The sequence below is a fragment of the Sapajus apella genome, unplaced genomic scaffold (genome assembly GCF_009761245.1).
Source record: "Sapajus apella isolate SASKATOON/1434 unplaced genomic scaffold, GSC_monkey_1.0 scaffold168, whole genome shotgun sequence".
Classification (NCBI taxonomy): domain Eukaryota; kingdom Metazoa; phylum Chordata; class Mammalia; order Primates; family Cebidae; genus Sapajus; species Sapajus apella.
This window is the reverse complement of record NW_022437108.1, coordinates 741,566-758,367: the sequence shown is the minus strand read 5'-3', so window position 1 is coordinate 758,367 and position 16,802 is coordinate 741,566. Positions and strand designations below refer to the sequence as shown.

At 43.0% G+C, this 16,802-nt stretch overlaps 1 protein-coding gene across 4 annotated transcripts in view; it reads right to left on the bottom strand.

Moving 5' to 3' along the window:
* Positions 1-592: 592 nt before the first annotated feature.
* Positions 593-16,802, bottom strand: part of PEAK1 (pseudopodium enriched atypical kinase 1) — a 293,556-nt gene continuing 277,346 nt past the window's right edge. For all 4 annotated transcript variants that reach the window (XM_032267330.1, XM_032267332.1, XM_032267331.1 and 1 more), the window contains one exon: positions 593-7,447. In XM_032267330.1, the coding sequence (XP_032123221.1) occupies positions 6,284-7,447 (1,164 nt within the window). In that variant the 3' untranslated portion in view covers positions 593-6,283. The remainder of the gene's footprint in view (positions 7,448-16,802) is intronic.

The window sequence follows — 16,802 nt, the reverse complement described above, 5'->3', positions numbered from 1 at the left end:
TGCGGCAGCTGTTGCTACCACTGCTGACCGCTGACCCTTCCTGCTTAAGCCAGGCAGCCTCTCTCTGTGCCACTGAAGGGCCCACACATTAGCTTGTCTGCCTTTGTGAGGCCCCTGTGTATCACTGTGTGTCAAAAACATGTGGCTCCTGCAGATGATGCAGTACCAGGCCCTGCCCCCGCTCATATTACCTGAAGGGCTCTTTCCGCGGAGAGGGTCAGCCACAGCCCGCTCACCAAGCCTCTCAACCTGCAGTACAAACCCAGGACACCTGCAGGTGGCTGCTCACCAGGGGGCGATCTCACACAGCAATCTGCAGCCTTCTGAGGTCTGGGAAAAGCAGAATGCCTTTACTTTCTCTTTGGGGCCTGGTTTCCTCAAATTAGAGTGGGAATGCAGAGAAACAGAATCCATGTCAGCAGGTGATGAGGACCCAGAGTGCAGAAGGCACAGCGGCTGAAAGCCATCACTTCCTGTCTTATGGACAGGGCACCTGCCCTGGGGGGGACAAGACATAACTGTGTCTGCAACCAAACCCTCCCCAGTATGTCAGTGTGGAAGAGTCACCGAAAGAACAAGCATTTGTCTGGTCTTTAGTGTGTATTAAAATGAATTTATTTACACAGTAACATGATGCCACAGAGTACACAGCAAAGTACCACAGCAAACCAAAGGGTGGCGCCACTGGTGGCAGAGGGGACCTTTCAATGATAGATTTATACAACTTTACAATATGTAAGTAGAGGGGTGAAACTCCGGAAAGAGCAAGAAAAACAAGATTTTCAAATATAGAGTGTGGGCGGGGCCAGAGAGAATTAAAGAGAGACTGGAATGAGGACTGTCATGATTCGAATCGCCGACTAGGATGAAATCTTGCTTCTGTCTTAGCCTCATGCCAAAACGCCCTGCATCTCCTCAACAGAAAATCCCAACCCAGTGTGTTCACACATCACACTCTTTAGCTCTAACTGGCAAAGGAAGGGATAACCAAGTAGTATTTGGAGCAATTCCTGAAGCAGTGTGGTTTAACCTTTCAAAAATGAACCCTATGGCTGGTTCAACATTCAAGTTATCACGGGTGCAGACACACACATACTATCCACGCACTAATGGGCAAAGTGGGTTTTCTGTACTACAACAATATTCGTAGCAAAATATATGACTCTGTACTTTTGCTAGGTTAAAAAATTTCCGACCTCTTTTGATTCCCTGAAACTTTCTTGATTTTAAAAAAAAACCAACAACAAAAAACCATGAGGGTGGATGGGACAGGTCAAGATGAAAAGCTGAAATAAACACGGAGGCTTTCTGGAGTGGGAAACAGGTAATGGGATGTGCGGAATGCAGGCCCCTGCAGCCCACCTAGGTGGGGAAAGCTACTAGCAGTGGGTGATGCAAAATCTATTCTAATTTGAAGCAGTTGCAGGGAGGGGGTGTTTAACAGCTGTATAGCACCTTGTACATTCTGGGCACTTATAGATATTAAATGATGGTGATGATGAATGGTAAATAACTCTGTAGGAAGGTTATAAAAACAATCACAATTTGTTAAGAAATTTCCCAAGAGTTCTTTAAACAAACCTATTAAAACTACCGTATCTCTTAAAAAAAATCCTCCACTCTCAGTATCATATGGATATGATGTTCTCAAGCTGAGGTTTGGGCCACAGCCACAGCCATGTCAAGGGGAGAAGGAACTCTTCCTTCTCCTTCAATACTGAGGAACTTTGTATCTGCCAGGGCTTTCATCAGGATCATGATCATCATCATCATCGTCATCTTATTCAATATACGAAATGGACTTTTTAAAAAGGTGCTTTTCTGAGGATGGATTTATCAGCTAAGCGCCCTGACACGGAATGTATGTGAACTCCCCTCCCACAGCACCTGTCACAACTCACCCTCATCACCTTAGAAGCATCAGGATAAAAAGGCTTGATTTCTTTGGTATCATCTCTCCTAGCATCTTGCACTGCAATTCTTCTGGCCTCCCCTATGGCACCATGTTTGGTCCATGGGATCCCCACTTTCGGCACCGCCTAAGCACGAACAGCTGGACTTCAGTGCGCACCACACAAGAGCAGCACTTGGATTTGTCTCGGCACAGCACTTCGGGCCTTTGAGAATATGAGCCTCAATGAGGTAAAACGAATAGCTGGGTTTTGTGGGCAGCCATCCTGTTCACTCGTTAGGCTGGAGCAGAGTGTTCGATCCTTATCAACTGCCGAGGGGAATGAAACACATGCCACGGTTGGCCCAGGAAGTCCAGCTGCTCTCACTCCCTCTCCAAGAATGTTCTTACTATATTTACACATCTAGAACCATTTGAAATATAGTGTAGTATCCTAAATCCATTCCTATTTCTGGGACCAGCCTGTACTTTTTCAGATCACTGCTGGTAAAATCTAGGAGAAAATCCTAATTGCAGTGAAATCTAGTGAAAACCCTAATTCCAGCAAAACCAAATGTCAGGTTATTTCCCAGCACCAAAGTATTCATAACTCAAAATTGAGAAGCTTAGTAGGAACCCAAAGATCTTTCCTGGAAACTTTGTAATACTAGAAACTTTAAAACATAATTTTCAGTATTTACTCCCAGAAATATCATTAATATTTCTAGAGCTTTAGATTTCTTGACTTAGACTTTCCCATGTTTACAAACTTACTCGGAGTTTGGAAGCAAAACTGACCCCCACTTAATCTGACAATAGGAGGCTACTCCAGCTGTTAAAATCCTAACCAACATGTTTTACTTCTAGCTCCTGAACAGCAGCAGGGCAGGCAGGAGGAGTGCTTGTGCCCTCGCCCCAACCCATACGCCACCCAGTTTGTCTTCTGAGGGCAAATCTCGAAACTCATTGTCATATTCCTGGCTTCCAGTTCTAACTCAGCCCAGGGGTTGGTGATTCTTCTGTTGTCGTTCCACAGGTTCCAGTTACTCCTCTTCTCGTCTTGCTGTTGTTCTTCATGAATTGGCTTCTAGGCATCCCGGTAGTGTGTGCACCAGCAGGGCTCGCCTCAGCCAGCGCAGGAGGCTCCCTGAAGTTCTAGTCCTCTTTGTGAAGCATCCACTGAATCACTTCCAAGTTACCACGCTAACAAGGCACTCTGCTGTACATTCAGTCTTGCTCTTGGCTACCTTAGCCACCGCTGTGTTCCCCTAGCACCCAAGTGTCATAGAGATTGTTCATGTGGCTTAAGGAGAAGTTCCAATAGGAGCTTAATTGTTTAAACTCTCAATATAAATGGAAAAATCTATAGTATAGACTTCAATAGAAAACAATTTCCAATCAACATTGAAGGCAATAACTTGCTGTTACTTGAGAAAATGTAAAGTGCTATACTAGCCACAATTCAAAACATATATATATATAATGTGTGTGTGTATCTGTGTCTACAGAGGGTAGGATTTCTTTTCAGTTGGTGAACAAATTCAAAGTCCCTATCACAATTAAAATGAAAAATATTTGCGATAATGTTAAATGGACTGAATTTCATCTTTTTGGAAAAATATTCTGAAGACCAACTTATGTAGTAGTCTGCCTAGAAATATAGTTTCTTTCTCCGTTCGGCTCTAACCTGTAACACACCATTCCCTCTCTACCTCACATTATTTGGCCATCACCCAGAGAAAAATTAATCTAGCCACCTGTCTCTGGGAAGCCTGAGGCTCTTCTCTGGCTAGTCTGCATTCATCTTTTGCCCTTAACAAATCTGAATATAAAAACAGTACTAAAAACATCTGATGTGAAGAGGTGCTTGGTTTACCAGTGCTGTAAGATAATGGTAGTGGAGGTGTCCATGCTTATTATACCATAGAGTTAAAGACTGGATCCAAATCATAACAGAAAAAGACAAAGGAAAAAAAGATATGTAGAGACATAACAAATAGAGGGGCCAGGGAACATTCTGCATTAAATATATAACCTCATTAAATAGTCAACATTCAAATTTACATGGGCAAGGCACCACGAGCGTGACATTGAGAAGGTATATCTCAATACGCAAGCCATTGCAAGGTGGGAGGTGGGGGAGGTGGAGGGGATGTGCTGGCTGACATGGTCAGTGGTTTGTGTGCTGCCACTTCAGTGCATAATCAGGCAAGGAGTTATGTGCACATGGGCTATGCTAAGATGAACCAAACACCAATCTTCAAGGCAAGGCGCAGCCATGCCACAGGACACCAAGAGTGCACTGCTGGCCTGCAGCAGCATGCCCACTCCACGGCCATTCCTAGGAGCAGAGCCCTGCACTCTGGCTAGAGGAGTCAAGACTCTTTGTGGGCTAACCAGCCTTCTCTCCCGGAAGTCCTATATTGCTGGCCACAGGATAAGGACATCCTCCCTACAGAGCCTCACATATTCTAATCACTTAAAAAAATAATAAGAGCACAGTAAAATACATTATTCTCCTTTCCTGATCCTCTTTGATATACACGAATCACATGAAAGGCTGTTAAAAATGTTAAAAGTTTAGAAATTTCCAAGGCCACTAATGTGCTATGTACGTAATACTACACAATCAGTCTTGGCTTTAAGGAAACTCTGCACTGGTAGATGAGGGGCCTGAGGGCTCGCTCACTGACTAGGCACAGAGAACATGTCTGTCAACCCTGCCACAGGTTGCTTCTCTACAGGCCTGGCCTTTACTTCCAGCATGCGTGTGCACGCACACACGGGCACACAAGTGTACACACACATTGTTCGAGTGACTCTTGGGATTTCAAGGTCAAAGTAAACACATACTCACAGTTTTGGATAAAACAAGCACAGGTGCACACATTACACACACACACACACACACACACACACACACACACACACACACACACACCAGTGGAAGGAACGCTCATCTCTTAGCGCAAATATGTGCCAAGGGAAGAAGGGGGAAGGTTTCTGTAGACTTGCTTCAGGTGAAGTTGCAACATAAACACTGTAATATACAGCTAAAAAAATACATACAAAAATTGCACATATATCCATAGGAGAGAACAGGCTGCACACATGGTGAACAGCTCTTCAGTCACCCACCTCAGCAATCAGAATTCCCGTGAGCTGTCCTCCAGAGCCATTTTAGAGAGAGTCAGAGGAGCCATGAGCCACTTACACTGGGAGGCAGTCTCTCTAGAAGAGGTCAACATTCTGAGGAGGAGGTCAGCAGTCTCATCAGTGGCCTTCTTCCCCACCCCTGCCTTCCGGCCATCCCAACAGCCCACCCCACTGTGCCCTCTAAGGAGATCTTAGAGCTCCACTGACAGCTGTTTCATTCAGGGGAACTGTTTACAGCATTTGGTAAACTAGTTAACACTGGCTACTGATAGTAGGGAGCTGGCCAATTACTGCTCAGGGGAAACTGCAAATGCTGACAGTTCAGACAGTAATCAAAGGGTACTTTAAACTCTGTTCACTGATGGCCCCGAGAGAATTGCACATGCAAGAAAATCATCTCCTTATGTCCTGCCAGCTATTTATAAGCTCTGAACTGTACTCCACCCTGCTGAGGCAGTGGTGACATTACCTCGGGTCAGCTCTGTAATGGGCCACAAGTGGCTGCTCAATCCAGACTTCATTGGCAAGTGGGGACAGAGTGGAGAATCGGGCAGTGGCAGCAGAGGGGAGACGACTGGGGCTGTCCTCCATGCACTGCACATACTTACGAATAATGGTAATGAAAATGGGTCTATGACCCAAGGATGGGATCTCTCCTTTTCTTTCTACTCTTTCCTGGAACAAAGGATGTAGTCCCTGGTAACCAAAACTGGGCTGATGCTAAGGATGACAGTTCTGCCTAGTAAGTTGGTTGTTGACACCTTAAAGGAAGGGTCTGTTGTGAGAGTCTACTGGGTCATAGTAGAAACCTGTTACATTTGTCTACAGCTAGTGAGAATAAACATTCGGTGCTAAAAAGATAGGTGATATCCAGAATTACGGAGGAAATGGACCCTCAGTGAGGTCACTGGCTCACTGAGTTCATACCAAAGCAGCTGTCCCTTCAAGAACATGGATTTTCCTTTTTACCTGCATTTATGGGACTATTAGGATGGAAGGTGTTTCAAGGGAAGGCAACCGCAAGTTTGTGCAGCTGAATTTCTGTAAAGTTAAGACAGAATCAGCTTCTCACTTGATTTGAGGCAGTGGATAACCTTTCTGAATGGACCAGCTCGTTCATGGACAGGGAAAGAGTCTTTCTTCTTTCCTTGAATTTGGAGTGAGCACTAGGAAGGGGAAGTGCGTGGGTGACAGGAAGAAGGTGAAGATGTGGTAAAAGCAGCATCCAGGTACACATTAACGGTGCTGCAGAATTTTCACAATACAATTGAGGGAATCTGTAGTGGCAAAAGCCAAATACTGAGCACAAAGCCAGTCCTCAAGGCTGACCCCACCTTCCCTGTCCAGGGACTTCTCAGCAAACTTGATCATGAGCAGTGTTCGCTTGATGTCTAGCCAGTTTTGGAGCAGTGTGTTTCTCTGCACTAGGCCAGGGCAGGTGGTGAAAGTCTGGAAGAGATCTTCGCGGGGGCCCCACAGCAGACACTGGAGGATGCCTTTGGCATCTGAAATGAGGATCCGCTCAGAAGGGTTGGGATTCAGGAGGCAGCTGGCCAGCTGCTGCAGACCCCGGGAGTAGGGGGAGCGGAGTGGGATGCGAGGCAGGTCTGCTCGTGTGTATTCCCTCTCCTTCAGCTCTGGGTTCTCATCGAAAGGGTTGGGTAGGTGTAGCATCTCATAGATGAGGATGCCTGTCTGGAACTCATCACACTTTTTATACTGGGTAGCCGTTATGATCTCTGGGGCAAGGCGAGACTGGTCCCGGAGGATCTCGGGGTCCATCAGATGGCTCTTCTGCTTGGCCTGAGAGAAGTTGCTCACTATAAGCCTAGTGGGATAAGAGGAGGTGGGGCTGGCCTCTGCAGGCCCAAAGCCTTGGGCAGTGCCCCCAGGCTGGTAGTGGACAAGTAGCAGGTTCTCTAGGCGTAGATCGCAGTGAGTGACGTGGTAGGGTTTGAGGTGCTCGAGACCAGAGCAGAGCTGTAAGAGCAGCAGACACACCTGCCTCTCATACAAATCAGGGCTTTTTCCATGCTGGGCCAGAGAATCTCGCACAAAATCAGCCACAGTGAGACACGGAACCTCCCTGGTGATGACTACGACATGGCTCCTCTGCTTTTTGCTCACGACTCCAGGGCTCTCTTTCGGAGATGCTGCTGCTTCAGAACAGGGCTTTGGGTTTTTCCCATCCATTTCTCCTTTGGCTTCTTCTTCAGTCTCTTCCAGGTCACCCTCTTCCTTTTCAGGGTCATCAGGATCCTCCCAGGGAAGCAGACGGTTAGGAACTTCAGCAAGGAAATGACCACAGTCCTGCTGAATGTTAAAATGGACGGCCAGACTCTGTCGGACAGCCAAGCTGTGATAATACTGCTGAGATTCTTTAGCCTTGCTCTTACAGATCTGAAAGATAATAAAACAATGTACAACTCACACTCTCATAACCAGGTTTATGATGTATCAGGGAGGGTTAACTGGAAGGTGACTGGTTAGGGACAAATGATCATATAGTAAAGTCGTTAGCCAGGGTTGCCCTAAGTTAAGTGACAGTAGTAATGGTGGGAACCATTTCTCATGGTTGTCTACACGCCAGGCCGTGGTGAGTACTTTATGTGTACCATTTCTAGTCCTCACGTTAACCTTTCAAAGTAGACTGAAGCTCTAAGAATTATAAAAAGAAAAAAAGCCCAGGGTTATCAGTTTGCAAACCCAAGTCTGTTTAATGCCAAAGCTTGCTCTTTCCACTATAACCCTGCAACTCATCAGAACAACAATAAAATAATTTTTTACTTCCTTCTGTAGAGGTTTGTTTCCCAGACTTATACAGCAGGCCAATGGACTTCTAACGTAGACCAGAATACCTTACTTCATCACCCATCATCCTTTGTGTCAACATCTCACAGGTTAGGAGAGTGATGTAACATTGGCCAGGTAAACTGTGGGTTTTCCTAACTTTTCAGTGAATGTCATTGTGATGGTCACAACACTGGCACTCATGGTTCACTGGTAGGGTTGAGAGAGTCACTGGTCTGACCTAGTCAGAACAAAGCCAACATTTGATGGCGGTTTTCTGAGTTTTATGCTTTCTCTTAACAGGCCTCATTTAACACCCACTATTGAGGCAATAAGACCTTTCATAAAGAACTTTATTAAGTGGTTATGGGTCCAGGAAGAATTTTGTGATTAAAAAAAAGTTAGGCAAGAGTTCTTCATACTGTGACAACAATTGTATTTCTACTCTTAAAGGGTTATCGAAGCAAAAAGTAAGTAAAACCACCCCAAATGAGTTATCCTCATGCTACAGAGAGGCTGACAGCGAAGACTCAGTCTCTAATACCAGTTCATGGATCTTAATCGCCTGGTCTGGAGTCTGCTCCATGGCCCTGTTAGTGGAGGGTCATTCTCTGCTCTCTCTCCTCAGCAGGGGTACACTGCCATATAACACAAATATCAAAGGCTCCCAGCAACATGCACTCTCTGTAGTGCTTACATTGCCTGTTTATTACAATAATACAGAAGAGCAAATTTTAAAAAAGCAATTTCTAGTCATTTTTATTTAAAAAGAAAAATGTATACATTCTTATGTACACATAAGAGAATTCGGATGGGTCCCCAGTTCTGAGAAGCAGCACATTCTGATTTCCATTCAAATAGATATTTAAAAAAAAAAAAAAAAAAAGATCAAAGGCAAGGGAGTCTCAAGGGAGAAAAGCATCTCTCTCTTTTATTCTCTAGGTTACCATATTTACTACTGTTAAAGAGGCCTGATATCAGTGACCAGTGACATGATAATCTCTCTCCCTCCCTCCTTCCCTCCCTCTCTGAGCACAAGTTCCTTCAAGTCTTCTACTATCTACTTAATTCAGTTTGAGGATATACTAAGTACTTCTTTTTTAAGCAAACTTCTGTCTTGAACAGACGTTCCTAGGCTGAGTTCAAGTTCAAGCATATATCTTTCAGAAAATATTATCTCTGGAAAGCTCTTGAGTCTTAGTGTATACAGTATAATATATAATCCTATATGCTCATCAATCATAACATTTATTACTCCTATAACTGCACTGTTGACAATATTTCATATTTAAGTGTCACTAGGTATTTAAAAATTATTTCCCAGTCATTGTTCAGTTGTACAGGAGCTGGATCCAGCACATGGGACCATTAACTCCATTGCCAGTTAAATTTGCTCAATATTACACTGTCTTCTGGAATGAAAGCTCAAGGGTCTCAACCCTTCAGTCTTTGAAAATTCTATCAAATACCACTAAATTTAGCTGAATCAGATTGGATGGTTAAACTCTAGCTGTTACATGGTAAAAAGGACACTCTCCAAGGACTTGGGAAGCCTGGGAATTAGCTTTGCCACTAGCTGTATAACCTTGGGCATTTCTCTGGGTTTCAGTCTCCCTATTAAAGGAGACAATATAAAGAACACTGAAATCTACTTCACAGGGCAGTTGTGAGGATTAATTGGGATCAAGTATATAGAGTACATCTGTAAACTACAAAGTTGTACAAATGTAACACTGATAATGACTAAAGGAGTTCACAACTTGCAAATGTCAAACTCATACAATCTTAGAGAATCCTAATTTTTTGGAACAATGAACAAAACAGAAAATACATCTTTATTTTGAGTCCTGAGAGCCACTTGCGACAGCAGTGAGGCTCTCTCATAGAGGACAGGCAGACAGAAACTGCTAACATTCAACACCTCCAAGCCAGGGTCATCCCCGACAAACAAGTTAACACCAGCAGTATGTTAGAATCCAAGACAGGGCGACCTAAAGTTACGAGAGAGAACTGTTTTGCCAAGTCTAGTTTTAACTATGTCAGGTCAGGCTAAAAAAAATTTGTCATCTTGTAGTTTAACTTTAGAAGCAGAGAAGGTATTCTAATTGTGACTAGTATTTGAATTGTGATATTCTAATTATATCTAGACATTCACACAGGCACACACATTTTTATAAGGTCCTCCAGAGCTTAGTGAGTAGATAAGAATGTGGATACTACAATAAGAATTTACGTTTAGCTTCACAGATCTGCTTGAGATAAAGGATCAAAATGATTTGCGAAGAAGAAATGATAAATTGTTCCGCCATTTTAGATGCTGTAAAGGAAAATGGTCTCCCTAGATAGCCAACCTGAGTGGGCAGCACTTCCTTATCTCTTCCACTTTATAATACATAGACAGGTGGAAGAATAATGAGTCCCTCTAGTTTAAGGGCAAAGGCAAAAGGGAGAAGACTAGAGGGTAAAGAGGAGAAAAAAGAGTGATTTTAGTTGGTTCATAACCCTGAAAACAGTTACAACCCAAACACAGACCTATGGAGATTTCCATAATAGGATTTTGCTTGATGGGTATCTCATAAATCTTTATTATGGAGCCTGCAATGATGTTAATTTAGGTAGGAGTATTATAGTATTCTAGGTACCACATTGTAGCCATTCTTTAAATATTAATAACCCCTCTAGTTTAAAAAAAAAAAAAAAACTCAAAATGACCTGACTTCAGATAATAAATTTCTAGTTCAAAAGTTATTTCAGAAAACAAGTCAATTTTTTTCAGAACAAATGGATAGGATTTTTCCTGCCAAATCTCTTCTTTCTCCCCTTTCCCAGTATTTTCTCTACCAGGGATCAAAGTAACTTTTTCTTGGCTCTCATTAATCTTTCCTGAAAATAATTCACATTTCTTCTTTATAAAGAGAAGCTGGCATGAACAGGGGGAATCTCAAGAAAGATTCTACATGTTCATGCCAGCTACTCTGTAATCTATAAATGATTACTTCAGGACTGCTCCTAGGACCCCCAAAATTTGAAAATACGAATAAAAATAAACTAGAGTTGGAATGGCCCCACATCTTCATTTAACATTCCCTTTTCTACTAGGAGAAAAATCACCTCATATTTGTCTTGTCTATGTTTGGGAAAATCTACTTAAAATGCTGTGAATTTGGCAGAGTCTGTGCGGTCTACATGTGCTGAAAGGGAAGAAAAATGCTACGAGAGTCTGAGCCACAGTGACGCTAGAGGGAGCTACAATATCAACATCCAGGAGTAATTGACTTAACTGTGCAGCAGGAGAACAAAGGCAGGCTGCTGCAAGGTTGAATCTTCCTGAAAAATACACCACAGGGCCTCCTTCTGGTTAAGTTTTTGCTTCTATGATGGTGACAATGCCAAATGCATGCCACGGGAACTCCTCATGTGAAGAGCTCAGGCAGGAAGAGTAGCCCATCCTGGGCACAGTGACCCTCGCCCACTTGTGAACTCACAGGAAATCCCTAGTTGAGCTCTTCTCCAAAGGAGTCACAGGGACATCAAAAGGGACAGCCTGCCAGCTGGTATATACATATGCACCAACATGAATAATGTACTGTTGCAAAAACAGAGGCTTGAAGGGAAACTGGGTGCTTGTCTGGGTTAATAAAGATCAGTGAGGACAGAGGAGGAAAAGGAAAAACATTAATACATTATATTCATTATCAATTGAGCTTTCAAACAAGTATCTCATGGGTCCTCAGCACTTCCCATCTGTAAGACACAGCAACCTAAAGCATTCCGACCAGATTCCCAAATACAGGGGTGGGGAGCCTTTAACCATGGATAAATCATCTCTTAGAAAACTGGGGGAGAGAGGAAACAACATATTGTCTTCCAGAATCAAAGCCAAATTACCCTCTCCTGAGACCTTCTCAGACTTGGGTCAAAGAATCCAACATTTACAATCTTAGCAGGGAAACAGAGCTTGAAATGGTTCCCCCTGCACAACCTGAAAAGTTTAATTCCAAGTATTCATTTCAGTTCAGGGGCTTGTTTTCCATGTTGCTCATGACAACCGCTCTGCATACCTCTGAGGCAAATTTGTCATTAAAAAGCGTTTATGTTTGTGATAACTGCAACCTAGATAGCTAACTTCTAAAAAGTAGACCGTCAGGGACTTTGACTGTCAAGTCCCATTAAAAGCAGCTGGGGAGAAGGCAGTGCTCTCTAACACCACGGAGCCTTTCAGAATGCCCACAAAGCCTGGGGCCTGTGAAAAGGACATACCTCTTGCTGCTCTCTCAACAATAGAAATTCTACTTAAGGCAACTAAGTCAGAGGGATGCGGGAAAGGTGGACCTTTGCAAAACTGGTGGATATGACTATGGAATTAATCTGTCGTTGAATGGCATGGTGTTACCCATTCTTCTTCACTTGACCCTTTTTTTTCCAAGGATTCCTTGAAGTGCTGGTGTTTGGAGGGTCTGCTGTCTATCCTAGTTTGTCATTGACACACTCTGTTCGGCAAGCTTGCTCATGGCTTCAACCACGTCATATACAATACTGACTTCCGTATCTACATTTGTAATGCACACTTGTCTTTGGGCTTTAGACTCATCTGTACAATGACCTACTTGATTTCTTCCCATATCTATCCCAACCCATAGATTCCTTAAACTCAACATAACCAAACCTGAAGTCTTCTTCCTACCAAACTCACTGCTCTCCCATACTCCCTTTCTTGATGAATGGCTTTGTTATCTGGATGAGAAACCAAATTCGCTTTGGATTTCTCCTGTATCTTTACTCCGTATGGCTAATTAATTACCAACTCTTACTGATTTTTCTCCTAAATAACTTTCAGATTATCCTCTTTTCTCCATCTCTATTGCTACGTTCATCACTTGCCTGGACAACCACAAAAGCTTTCCAACTGGTCTCCCTGCCTCTAATGTGATCCCCTCAAATACGCCTTCCACATAGCTACAGAGCCATTAAAAAACAACAACAGCTGGTATTTCCTGTTTATTTAAACTTCCTAGCAGTTCCGCCTTATCCTTACAGCATGGAGTCCTGGTCTTGCCTCACTTTCCAGTCCTACTTCCCCTTCTGTTCCATTTGCTCTTACCATATTGAACTATCTGCAGCCAGCCACCCACTCTACCCGCCAGGCTTCTCTCAGTTTGGGGCTCCTTGTCACCCCTCATCTGCCTGAGGGATTCCTACTTTTTTTTGAAACAGAGTCTTGCTCTTTTGCCAGGCTGGAGTGCAGTGGCTCCATCTCAGCTCACTGCAACCTCTGCTTCTCGGGTTCTAGCGATTCCTCTGCCTTAGCCTCCCAAGTAGCTGAAACTACAGGCGCACGGCACCATGCCCTAATTTTTTTTTTTTGTATTTTAGTAGAGACGGGGTTTCACCATGGCCAGAATGGTCTCGATCTCCTGACCTCGTGATTCACTTGCCTTGGCCTCCCAAAATGCTGGGATTACAGGCGTGAGCCAACACGCCAGGCCTCCTACTTCTTTTAAAGCCCTTCTCAGGTATTTTTGTCAGAGAGAGCAAGTGCTAAATACCCTAAACCCCCTTTCTGTGTTACTTCTGTATATTGTACATATCTCTATTGTTGGAGTTATCACATTTTTTACCTTTTAAAAATTTTTGTTTTTTATAATTTTTTTCAACTTTCATTTTAGATTCAAGGGGTACATGTACAGGTTTGTTACCTGGGTATATCTCTTGATGCTAAGGTTTGGGGTACAACAGATCCCATCACCCAGGTACTGAACATAGTACCCAACAGTTTTTCAACCCTTGCCCCCGTTCCCCCTCCTCTGACATGTTTTCCCTATCTTACAAGCAGATACTTGTATCTTTAGGACCTAGCACAGAGCAAGGCACATAGCACATGTTCCATATGTCTGTAAAAGATTCTGAGAAAAGGCAACAAGTGCTCCAGTGCTGCCATAGGGCTTATTGACCTGGAACCGGCAGAATAGACGAACGGCTTGTACAAAGCAGATAAAAGTTGGCAAGGTGATGGGGTGGGGGCAATGGCAGACAATCTGAATAATATACATTCATGAATGACCCGACTACACAAATGAGTGAAATCTGATCAGTGGGGCTGTTTGTTGAGTCCAGGCTGCCTTGGGGCCTCACTGATTTTGTACTGCACAAAACTACACAAAACGACATGGCTCTTTGTCATTCTATTCAATTTTCTCTCCTTTGCCCCAAATAAAGTGATAATTACAAAATACAAGACTCTTCAAAAATACCCTACATTAACTGATTTTCCCATTATGGGCCCAGTATGCCTTCAACCTACTTCCAGTTTATCAGCAGGGAATCTCATTTCCATCTCACTCTACGCATTTTATAGTGCCTCAGTGAACCTTAAGTGAGATGGATGTTATAGGGAATGAATTGTGGAGGGACAAAAATGAGAAACATTAAAGATTACACACATTACACCATCTGTGCTATTTTGTCACATCACACAAAAGTACAACTGCAAATGGGAGAGAGCGTAGAATGAAACGCTATAACTTCTAAATTGATATCCAGTATTTGGTATAACCTCACTCTAAGAATATAGGCTGATCACTAATTGACCTCTTGATCACTAATTGACCTTCCTTGATCTGCCTAGGAGGAGTATTGCTGTACTTGCTGCTACAGAGCTAAGACCCACACACACTCAATGCTGTTACAACTATATTCAAAATAGATTAAGTGTTTAATATATAAAATGCTGTGTGGGCCCAAAGTACTCAGGACTCGATGTTGTAGGAATCTGCTATGAGAACTGTCGGGTAGGCCAGGTAATTTACAGCTTGAAATGCTGCAAAAATGTTCACATGCCCGAGAAACTGATTATGGATCCTAGAAGAGAAATTCAAGAAGGCAACTGTGTAAGATTTTACCATTTTATTTGTGACTTGTACTCATCAAATCTTTTCACTCTCCCATTCAGCATGTGTATCCAAAGAAAATAACTTGTGTTCCTGAACCAGTAACTTACGCTGACAGAATGATGCCCAGGATGTTCACACTAGAGAAACTGAGGCACAGAACAGTCCAATAACCAGCTCAGGGCCCAGATTAGGAATTCAATTAACTTGAATTCCAACTTGTGGTTCTCAACTGTATCCTCTCACCTCATTAATTAAAGCCATGCTCCCTTTTCCCAGTAGACAATTCATTGTGATTCCAAGTTTACAGGAACACTCAAAACCTCTCCTTCCTAAATCAATTCCCAGTTGAGATTCAGGTGCTTCTGTATGCATTGAGCCTGAAACGAAATGGACACCAGCCTAGGATGGCCATGAGTGTGTGCAGTTGGCTACTGATCAATCACTTTCTGTAAAGTTTCACTGTTAAAACTATTTATGTTGAATTATGAAAGTGAAAGTGGTTTCCCCTCTAGCTTTTATCCTCACCACTAAACCAGTAATTAATTGCCTGTGTATATAGTCTGAACTAGTTGTAAATTCCTACCAATCGTAGTTATTCCTGTAATGCTTTTTCATTTAGTAACTCGCTTTGTCAGCATCTACCCAATGAGATAAAGGGAGACTCTGGAGTCAAAAATGCAGTAAAAGATGCTGGTCTCCACAGTTCACCTCTATTTTATTACAAGCTTTTAACAAGATTCTGGCATAGCTGGAAGAAAGGAAGCAGCCCCACTGTTGTAACAGGGAAGTGTACATCTTTACTGAGTTTTGTGTGCTCTATCCTTGAGAACAAAGACTCGGACTACTTTCAAGATACCTACTACCCCAATTCTGGAACTGCTGGAAAATAACTCGGAAACTTATACTTTTTGCTTCTGTGAAATTTTTAGCATCCTCTTCAGAGTAACTGCATCCAAATTTCCTCTGTGGTCTCACACGGTAGTACTTGGAGTGCAATGAAAAAACAGTATCTCAGTGATACTGAGCCATAATTTTGCCAACTGTCCATCCGGATTCTAGGCAAACGGCTGTCATTTTTCCATTAAAGGACAACACTGAGACACAGAAAGGTCAGTGTACTGCTCTAGGCATGATATGATAGGAGAGGTTCTACCTAGGAGTCAGGAGGGGGCCTGCCATGAAGCTGGTATCCCTATGCAGAAGTGATTCTTCCTCTCTGGCCTTAGTTTCCCACTGTGTAGAATGGTGAAGGCCCTTGTAAAATTGGCCTTAGTCTACTATGAGGATATGAGGATTAGTCTACTATAAGGATATGAGGATTATGTGCTTGGTCAGTACCTATCCAGATTCTTTGAAAGGGAAAAAGCAAGGTAGATTTTTAAGTTAAGTTAAGTTAAGGCTTAACTTAACTTAAAGTTAAGTTCAGGCTTAAGTCTATGTTAAGTTTTATTTTGAGAGCCCGAATGTTTAAGTTAAGGGCTGGAGGCCAGCCAATATATAGCCCACAGAGACAGACCATCCAATCTGCTGGGCGGTGGCTCACTAAATGGTGATGAGAGGATAAAAGAAGACATGGATGAGACGGAAAATGGGAGTTGAAAGTTAAATACTGTTTGGAAATCAATTTGGCTCTTCTTTCATCAAAACACTTATTTAAAAAGTAGGCTGTGCTCACTGTCTTCACAGCTTCCTCCACCTATTCACTCTTTAACTCAGTGTGTCTGGCATTCAACCCCATCATTACCAACATTGCATTTTCTTGAGGTTTACAAGAGATTAAATTCTTGCCTTCTGAGTCTTCATTCTGCTCAAGCCCTCTGCAACCTTGGACTCTCTGGCCTGTAGGGCCCTGCCTTTTGCTACAGATTTTCCAATTGCTCCTGCTTTGGGTCATTCAGATGTGTGGGCCTTTTCCCACTTTGCAGACTCTTCCATTATGATCTCATATAGTCCCACAGTTTTAACTAAATCAAATCTATGACCACATTTCTAGGCTTGAGCTCTCTTCTGAGTACCAAACCCATATTTTTACCTGGCTCCTGGGCTTCTCTCAACTTGGCTTCCCTAGGGGAATA